We start from the raw sequence: 9,892 nt of genomic DNA, 5'->3' as shown, positions 1-9,892 counted from the left end.
GCCAAAACATGACACCCACCCTGTATTCAAGAGCATGTTGTGTCTCAACCGATGGTGGGCACAACACAAAAACCTCAGGTTGTAGTTTAGACCCTATTTACATAATCTATCTGAATATGAAAAAATCTGAGTTGACACATTTTTAGATAATTGACATATACGGTTAGAAAATGACAAGAAATTATTGAATAGGTTGACACCCCTGTTTGTAAGCTTTTAAATGATATCAATCTCAACCATTTGTCGTTTCCAGTGATGGTATGGTGGGGTATAAAAAATATATGTCAACTTTGATCACCTTTTATCTATTTAATGTTTTGGCATTCAGGTCTAAAAGTCACTTTCTGAGCACACACTGGCCAACATGGATGACAGGTTTCGTTGATATCAAAAGGGGTGCTGTCAAAAAGTGACTTTACAATACTATCTACAGTATTTCATCAAATAATGGATAAAATACCTGGTTTTATTGATTGTTTAAATTCATTTTTTGTTGTCATAAAAAAAAACATGTTATCGACACAGAGGGGAAATCAAATAAATCATAGCCTGGGTGACAATCTGTTACTGCTCTTTTGCCAACTCCTGCCTGGCTTGACAATGGAGTAGGCATAAGCATAAACAGATCTTGGACCAGGCTTAAATACATTTTCATAGAAGAATATGACATCATCAGTTGCTAATTCAATGTGACCAAAGTCCACTTTGAGGTGGTTGTTTAGTCCATGATGCTTTGCTTTCACTCCCTCCTTTCTTTCCAACCACAACTCACAGTGAAGAAAAAAAACTCCATCGCATCAAACCTCAACTCCAGTGGAAGGGGGGAAACCCTGTCTAATGAACATGTCTCTGAAATGCAGCATGGTAGGCAGCAGACAGATTTGTTTGTACAAGGACAACACAAGACACACTAGGTGAGTTGAGATCCTGGTCGTTGTGTTTCATTTTATTCATATCAAGCTACTCATTTATTAATGATGTATATGTAAATTGTGGTAACACAGAATTGTGGACAGTGGTCCATTGTATTTGCAATCATTTTTCATCATGTGAAATTCCTAATCTTAGACTTAATTATAGGATGTTTGGATGAGGAAAATGTGACACAATGTAAAATCACTTGGTGATAACAGTAATGTCCGATTTGATCATCACACAGTAATAGTCTAATGGCTCCACAGTTATATTTGGTCCAAAAACGGTGGTTGTTGTATGAATATTTAGTGGTATTTTCAATAATGAGACTGTGATAGGCAATATGATGGACCCAGTCTCATGTCCTATACCATATGACAGGTGATGCGGTCAAATTGATCATTGCCAGATCATTCTCTCACTCAATATGCATACCTTCACAATTACTTGTATCTTGTACAAGTGTGTAACAGGACAAATATAAACAACCCCCCCCACCCCCAAAATGATTATTATTATCTTGACTATTCTTAGTCACTGTGACTGATGCATTCATGTCCAACTGAACATACCAGAGTACACTGCGTGACAGCCGTAATGTTTTGTCACACAGTACATACCACTCTCTGCAAGTTTACTACAAATTATTTAGTGTATTTCTCTGGTAGTGAGTTCATATATCACATTTACAGCCACCGATGTTATTGTTTGAGCCAATATAAGTAGCAAACCACAATGCACATAGGGTAGCATTGTGGTTCAAGAGGGGAATAATCTATATTGGTGAAATCCCAGAGTGGGGTATAATCTAAACTAAATGTTATTCAGAAGGGAACCTGTGACTTATGTTGAGGTGCTCAGACTCAAGCAGTGGCCTATGGTGGAAGATCTACAACCCGCCTGTTTATATCTATTCTAGACCCTTCAGATCGGCAAACGTTGGATTAGATAAGGATTAGGGCCGATGGGAAGTGGTAGGGAGTGAATTGGGACGGCTCTCAGTGGTTTGTGGTACGTGTGTGTTTTCCAGAGGATGAAGAGCCAACAGCACACCTCCAGATACCTGCTGCTACATGTGTGGTGCGGGTTTCTCACAGTCGCTATGGGGATTATGGTCGCAGTTCTCACAACAGTGAAAATAAACTCACCTGACAAGGTATGTCCAATTATCATCAGTGATAGCTAGACTCCGATATGATGATGATGATGATACATAAGGGTAGACTGATGATGATGATCTCAAGGTGTCACTATGTAATTTCTCTCTCCAAGAGTCATTTACCTGAATCAAAGGAGGAAAACCAGCACCCTACAAGTAAGTTCTACTGGGTTACACATACTGACATTAATAGTTGTTTTTTCTGTTCTGTAAGTAATAATATTGACCAAGGCACTGTAATATCATTCCTATCCCATATTAGACATTCGACAACAGTATTTTTTTTTCATTTAACCTTTATTTAAATAGGCAAGTCAGATAAGAACACATTCTTATTTACAATGACGGCCAACCAAAAAGCAAAAGGCCTCCGGCGGGACAGGGGCTGGGATAAAAAATAATAATAAAAAAAATAAATAATAATATATATATATATATATATATATATATATATATTTAAAGTCATATGACATTGATAGGCAATATGATGGACCCATATATATATATGACAGTGACTTTAAATATTATTTTTCTTTTGCAGACGGCAGTTTTTTGGCTCAATTGAATTCATCAAAGGGTAAGTAAAGCATTGCTATTTCCATTTCGGATTATTTAAACAATGCGCTGTGTGCAATAGAATTCAGGTCATTGATGCATTTTCTGGAGAAAGATGGCATTATAAGATTGCACAAGCAGAGAGTAACACGTAAACGTTACAAGATAGATCAAAACAGGAAAATTAATGGGCTTTTTTTGCTTTCCAGCTCCCCATCTCTCCTATATCCAGCTGACCATGGGTAAGCTAAACACTTATTTTCCTAGATTATAGGTAAGGACTTTTGGGCCTAACATTCCATGCTTGTTGCAGTGTCATTTTTGCATCCTAAATTCATTTAACGCATGAGGTAACATTGGATCTTCTGCTGCCTGTCTGAACTTGTCAGTTACACTAAACAAGACTAGGGCCCTGTACACACTCAGGTTGTACAACTGATCTAACATATTTGACACAATGGTTGTGATAAACCTTATATTTCTATACACTCAACTGTCAGTTTATTAGGTACACCATGTAGTACCGGATCGGACCCCCCTTTGCCTCCAGAACAGCCTGAATTATTCGGGGCATTCTGCAAGGTGTCGGAAACATTCCACAGACATGTTGGTCCATGCTGAAGCAATGGTATCACACAGTGGCTGCAGATTGGATGGTGGTACGTACATTCATGCTGCCAACCGCCCGTTCCATCTCATCACGAAGACGATCTATTGGGTTGAGGTCTGGGGACTGCGCAGGCCACTCAATTAAACTGAACTCGCTGTCACGTTCCAGGCAATGTTTTTCCACTCCTCAATTGTCAAGTGGTGATCGCGTGCCCACTGGAGCAACTTCTTCTTGTTTTTAGCTGATAGGAGTGGAACCCAGTGTTGTCGTTTGCTGCAATAGCCCATCTGTGACAACGATCGACGAGTTATGCGTTCCGAGATGCCGTTCTGCACATCACTGTTGTACTGCGCCATTATTTGTCTGTTTGGAGGAGGATTATTTAAGATACTGTTTGAAGAGGTAGGGTTTCAGATGTTTTCGGAAGATGGGCAGGATGTCCTAGCTTCAGGGGCAAGCTGGGTCCACCACTGGGGTGCCAGGACAGAGAAGAGCTTGGACTGGGCTGAGCGGGAGCTGCCCTCCCGTAGGGGTGGGAGGGCCGAGATATATAACATGCTTACTAACATGAGCAGAACATATTTCTACACAGTCCAACGTAATTGTATGTCTCTTATCAACAATATGTTATGCATCTTTATTAATCAGAAAATGATATTTATGTATTGAAAACATTATGCAAATATTCAATATTCATTAAACATTAAGCTATTGTGAGGGTAGGTGTATACCCCCCCCCCCCCCATTCTCCCATTCTCTGCAGTTCCTCTCAAGCTCTGTCAAGTTGGATCGGGAGCATTGCTGCAGAGCTATTTTCAGGTCTCTCCAGAGATGTTTGATCGGGTTCAAGTCCAGGCTCTGGCTGGACATTCAGAGACTTGTCCCAAAGCCACTCATGCGTTGTCTTGGCTGTGTGCTTAGGGTCATTGTCCTGTTGGAAGGTGAACCTTCACCCCAGTCTGAGGTCCTGAGCACTCTGGAGCAGGTTTTCATCAAGGATCTCTGTGTACTTTGCTCCGTTCATCTTTTCCTCAATCCTGACTAGTCTTGCAGTCCTTGCTGCTGAAAAACATCCCCACAGCATGATGCTGCCACCACCATGCTTCACCGTAGGGATGGTGCCAGGTTTCCTCCAGATGTGACGCTTGGAATTCAGGCCAAAGAGTTCAGTCTTGGTTTAATCAGACCAGAGAATCTTGTTTCTCATGGTCTGGGAATCTTTAGGTGCCTTTTGGCAAACTCCAAGCGGGCTGTCATGTGGTGGAGTGCTGCAGAGATGGTTGTCCTTCTGGAAGGTTCTCCCTCTAGGAAGAGTCTTGGTGGTTCCAAACTTCTTCCATTTAAGTATGATGGAAGCCACTGTGTTCTTGTGGACCTTCAATGCTGCAGAAATTCTTTGGTACCCTTCTCCAGATATGTGCCTCAACACAATCCTGTCTCGAAGCTCTATGGACAATTCGTTTCACCTCATGGCTTAGTTTTTGCTCTGACATGCACTTTCAACTGTGAGACCTTATTTAGACAGGTCTGTGCCTTTCCAAATCATGTCCAATCAATTGAATTTACCACAGGTGGACTCCAATCAAGTTGTAGAAACATCTCAAGGATGATCAATGGAAACAGGATGCACCTGAGTTCAATTTCGAGTCTCATAGCAAAGGGTCTGAATACTTATGTAAATAAGGTATCTGTTTGTAGATATCTGTTTTTGCTTTGTCATTATGGGGTATTGTGTGTAGCTTGCTGAGGAAAAAATTATTATAATCTATTTTAGAATAAGGCTGTAACGTAACAAAATGTGGAAAAGTCAAGGGGTCTGAATACTTTCCGAAGGCACTGTATACAGAGTTTTTAAAGGGGTATTGAAAGTGTAGTTATTCAGTATTTTGCCACCTGTCTGTTCAAACATACTTTTGTATATGTAGTGTATGTGGACACCCCTTAAAATGAATGGATTCGGCTATTTCAGCCACACCGTTGCTGACAGGTGTATAAAATAGAGCACACAGCCATGCAATCTCCATAGACAAACATTGACAGTAGAATGGCCTTACTGAAAAGCTCAGTGTCTTTCAACGTGGCACCGTCATAGGATGCCACCTTTTCAACAAGTCAGTTCCATTTCTGCCCTGCTAGAGCTGCCTCGATCAACTGTAAGTGATGTTATTGTGAAGTGGAAACGTCTAGGAGCAACAACGGTTCAGCCGCGAAGTGGTAGGCCTCACAAGCTCACAGAACGGGACCACTGAGTGCTGAAGCGTGCTGCGCGTAAAAATTGTCTGTCCTTGGTTGCAACACTCACTTCCAAGTTCCAAACTGCCTGTTTCAGTATGACAATGCCCACGTACACAAAGCGAGGTCCATACAGAAATGGTTTGTCAAGATCGTTGTGGAAGAACTTGACTGGCCTGCACAGAGCCCTTCGAACACCTTTGGGATTAATTGAAACGCCGACTGCAAGCCAGGTCTAATCGCCCAACGTCAGTGCCCAACCTCACTAATGCTCTTGTGGCTGACTGGAAGCAAGTCCCCGCAGTAATGTTCCAACATCTAGTGGAAAGCCTTCCCAGATGAGTGGAGGCTGTTATAGCAGCAAAGGGGGTACCAACTCCATATTAATGCCCATGATTTTGGAATGAGATGTTCGACGAGCAGGTGTCCGCATACTTTTGGTCATGTAGTGTATATTAACCCATTTATATGATGTAAAGCGTTTTAATATTTTATTTTATTCTCTCTTCTTTCCTTCTGTCTCATGAAAAGGAACATTATCTTGGGAGAATGACCATAATGTCCCCGTCTGTGGCTCTTGCTCCCTCGTCCTCCGCGACAACTCTGTCTACGTCACATCTGAAGGCTTCTACTACTTCTATGTCCAGGTCACCTTCACTAGGCGCACCGGGCGAGAGGAGAAGAGGAAGGTGACTCTGTTCAAAAATGGAATTCAAAATAAGACCCAGCAGAGGAAACTGAGTGAAGCTGTGTATCACGGAGAGAAAGAGGGCACTGTATTCATGTCCAGGATGCTTAAGCTCCAACAAGGTAACAGTCTCAGCCTTGAGATAACATCCAAGAATAATAGTTTTAGGTATGGGGAAGAGAATACCTACTGGGGGGCATATCAGCTCCCCCCATATTGAGCCAACAGACATTGTTATTGAGATTTAGTTCAAGATTGAACCAAAAAAGCGGTTAAAACATTGTTTTAAAAAAAGGTTGTGGTAGTTACTAAACTGAATTTATTTGGTGAAAACTGTAACTGTTATGCATATGCATTGTTTGTTTTGCTGAACAGATTTGATTACATAATGAGATAACAGAATACATTGTCAAGCTATGTATTTGTGTGTGTGTGTGTGATTTCTTGTGATATTAATGGTATCTATCATGATGTGAATTAGTCAATGCTAGATATTATAGATGGTGAATAGATTTGATATGGAGACAGTGGTCGTGTCTGAATACCCATTCTACTGTACTAAATAGTATGCAAAAAAAAAAAGAACATTATATAGTATCTGAAATGTCTAAAATAGTACTCCGAATGCTTCATCTAATGGCCGATTTGCGATGACTCCCACCGTTTATTCATTTTGGTACAGCACGTCAATTGATCTAATTATCAGCTGTTGTCAAACACGAGAGTTGGAAAAGATGAGTGAATTCTACTACATCAAATGCCAAAATGACTTACAGTTTAAGTATGCCACTATTCACTTTTATCATCCATTGTTTACATTTATGTAATTTAGCATTCAAGAGTGACTCCCATTCATCGCCAATGGTCCCCCGTGGGAATTGAACCCACAACCCTGGTATTGCAAGCGCCATGCTCTACCAACTGAGCCACACGGGAGGTAGCACTTACCACATGGTGGCGCTACCTCACTACAGAGAAAAGGCAGATGTCCTTCTCTGTCACTTTTGAGATGGATTCTGCTACTATCACAGACTCAGCTTATTCAGAGACATGCAAACTAGGTCTTAAAATACCTGTACCTATTAGCATTAGAAAACTGATGTAACAGCAACACAGGTCAGTACTGAGTTATCATTGGCCGAAAGCTAACCAACTGGACATAAACATGGTTGAATCAATGTGATGATGTTTAATCAAAGTAGAAAACTGATTGGATTTGGAGAAAAAAAATTCACACAACTTTTAACCTAAATCAAATGACAAGGTGAAATGTTTTGTTGATTTCTCATTGAATTCAGGATAGTTGACAACTCAACCAAATGTAAATAAAAACTAAACATTGAACGGAAGTCTGTGCCCAGTGGGAATGCACTGACACTTTAGTTGCCCATAGTACATATAGAATCAAACAGGAACTAGCGATTGAAAATACTCAAAACAGGAAGCCACGAAGTTGTCTGTCAGATTAGTCATAGCTCCTATTCCTCTAGTCATCTCTCTTCATAAATCTGCAATAGCCGCTACTGTATTCAACCTCCTCTAACCCTGTCTGGGCTGGGCGTCTCAGGCTCTGCACACTATTGGATTGCATAATACCTGGCAGGCTGCTCCTACCAAGTGACGTGGAGAGGATATGTGGGGAAATTGATAGACTGTTTCGTCAACATGAAGGAGAGGAGGATACCATTGGCGTTTCTCTACAAGTAGGGTGTCAACATGTTTTTTCTAATTGCACCAAAGCACACACACAAGGCCTCAGGGCCAGACGGATTACCAGGATGTGTACTGCGAGCATGCGCTGACCAACTGGCAAGTGTCTTCACTGACATTTTCAACCTCTCCCTGTCCGAGTCTGTAATACCAACATGTTTTAAGCAGACAACCATAGTGCCTGTGCTCAAGAACACTAAGGTAACCTGCCTAAATGACTACCAACCCGTAGCACTCACATCTGTAGCCAAGAAATGCTTTGAAAGGCTGGTCATGGCTCACATCAACACCATTATCCCAGAAACCCTAGACCTACTCCAATTTGCATACCGCCCCAACAGATCCACAGATGATGCAATCTCTATTGCACTCCACACTGCCCTTTACCACCTGGACAAAAGGAACACCATTGTGAGAATGCTGTTCATTAACTACAGCTCAGCGTTCAACACCATAGTGCCCTCAAAGCTCATTAATAAGCTAAGGCCCCTGGGACTAAATACCTCCCTCTGTAACTGGATCCTGGACTTCCTGATGGGCCGCCCCCAAGTGGTAAGGGTAGGTAACAACACATCCGCCACGCTGATCCTCAACACAGGGGCCCCTCAGGGGTGCGTGCTCAGCCCCCTCCTGTACTCCCTGTTCACTCATGACTGCACGGCCAGGCACGACTCCAACACCATCATTAAGTTTGGCGATGACACAACAGTGGTAGGCCTGATCACCAACAATGACGAGACAGCCTATAGGGAGGAGGTCAGAGACCTTGCTGTGTGGTGCCAGGACAACAACCTCTCCCTCAATGTGATCAAGACAAAAGAGATGATTGTGGACTACAGGAAAAAGAGGACCGAGCACCCCTGTTCTCATCGACGGGGCTGCAGTGGAGCAGGTTGAGAGCTTCAAGTTCCTTGGTGTCCACATCACCAATTAACTAACATGGTCCAAGCACACCAAGACAGTTGTGAAGAGGGCATGACAAAACCTATTCCCCCTCAGGAGATTGAAAAGATTTGTCATGGGCCCTAAGATCCTCAAAAGGTTCGACAGCTGCACCATTGAGAGCATCCTGACTGGTTGCATCACTGCCTGGTATGGCAACTGCTCGGCCTCCGACCGCAAGGCACTACAGAGTGTGAACGGCCCTGTACATCACTGGGGCCAAGCTCCCTGCCATCCAAGACCTCTACACCAGGCGGTGTTAGAGGATGGCCCTAAAAATTGTCAAAGACTAAAGCCACCTTAGTCATAGACTGTTCTCTCTGCTACCGCATGGCAAGCAGTACCGGTGCGCCAAGTCTAGGTCCGAGAGGCTTCTAAACAGCTTCTACCCCAAGCCATAAGACTCCTGAAGACCTAATCAAATGGCTACCCAGACTATTTGCATTGCCCCCCCCGATCTTTTACACCGCTGCTACTCTCTGTTGTTATCATCACTTTAATAACTCTACCTACAGCTGAAGTCGGAAGTTTACATACACCTTAGCCAAATACATTTAAACTCAGTTTTCCACAATTCCTGATATTTAATCCTAGTAAAGATTCACTGTCTTAGGTCAATTAGGATCACCACTTTATTTTAAGAATGTGAAATGTCAGAATAATAGTAGAGAGAGTGACTTATTAAAGCTTTTATTTCTTTCATCACATTCCCAGCGTGTCAGAAGTTTACATACACTCAATTAGTATTTCGTAGCATTGCCTTTCATTTGTTTAACTTGGGTCAAACATTTCGGGTAGCCTTCCACAAGCTTCCCACAATAAGTTGGGTGAATTTTGGCCCATTCCTCCTAACAGAGCTGGTGTAACTGAGTCAGGTTTGTAGCCCTTCTTGCTCGCACACGCTTTTTCAGTTCTGCCCACAAATGTTCTATGGGATTGAGGTCAGGTTTTGTGATGGCCACTCCAATACATTGACTTTGTTGTCCTTAAGCCATTTTGCCACAACTTTGGAAGTATGCTTGGGGTCATTGTCCATTTGTAAGACCCTTTTGCAACCAAGCTTTAACTTCCTGCTGTCTTG

General features: G+C 42.3%; 1 protein-coding gene across 1 annotated transcript; it reads left to right on the top strand.

Annotated features, from left to right (window-relative positions):
- The first annotated feature begins 352 nt into the window (after positions 1 to 352).
- LOC123723743 (uncharacterized) lies at positions 353 to 6,580 on the top strand. The gene is made up of 6 exons (XM_045718404.1): positions 353 to 914; positions 1,946 to 2,071; positions 2,188 to 2,230; positions 2,616 to 2,651; positions 2,839 to 2,871; positions 6,003 to 6,580. The coding sequence occupies exons 2-6, from the start codon at positions 1,949 to 1,951 to the stop codon at positions 6,377 to 6,379; spliced, it is 612 nt and encodes a 203-aa protein (XP_045574360.1). The 5' UTR covers positions 353 to 914; positions 1,946 to 1,948; the 3' UTR covers positions 6,380 to 6,580.
- The last annotated feature ends 3,312 nt before the right edge of the window (positions 6,581 to 9,892 follow it).

Source organism: Salmo salar, chromosome ssa05 (genome assembly GCF_905237065.1).
Source record: "Salmo salar chromosome ssa05, Ssal_v3.1, whole genome shotgun sequence".
NCBI classification, from domain to species: Eukaryota; Metazoa; Chordata; class Actinopteri; order Salmoniformes; family Salmonidae; genus Salmo; species Salmo salar.
This window is presented reverse-complemented; position numbering and strand designations above follow the sequence as displayed.

Bases quoted from the DNA above. Each gene is read 5' to 3' on its own strand.
- LOC123723743 (XM_045718404.1), top strand. From the start codon at position 1,949: ATGAAGAGCCAACAGCACACCTCCAGATACCTGCTGCTACATGTGTGG. The intron at 2,072-2,187 runs GTATGTCCAATT...TCTCTCTCCAAG, and splicing joins AAATAAACTCACCTGACAAG to AGTCATTTACCTGAATCAAA. The intron at 2,231-2,615 runs GTAAGTTCTACT...TTTCTTTTGCAG, and splicing joins GGAAAACCAGCACCCTACAA to ACGGCAGTTTTTTGGCTCAA.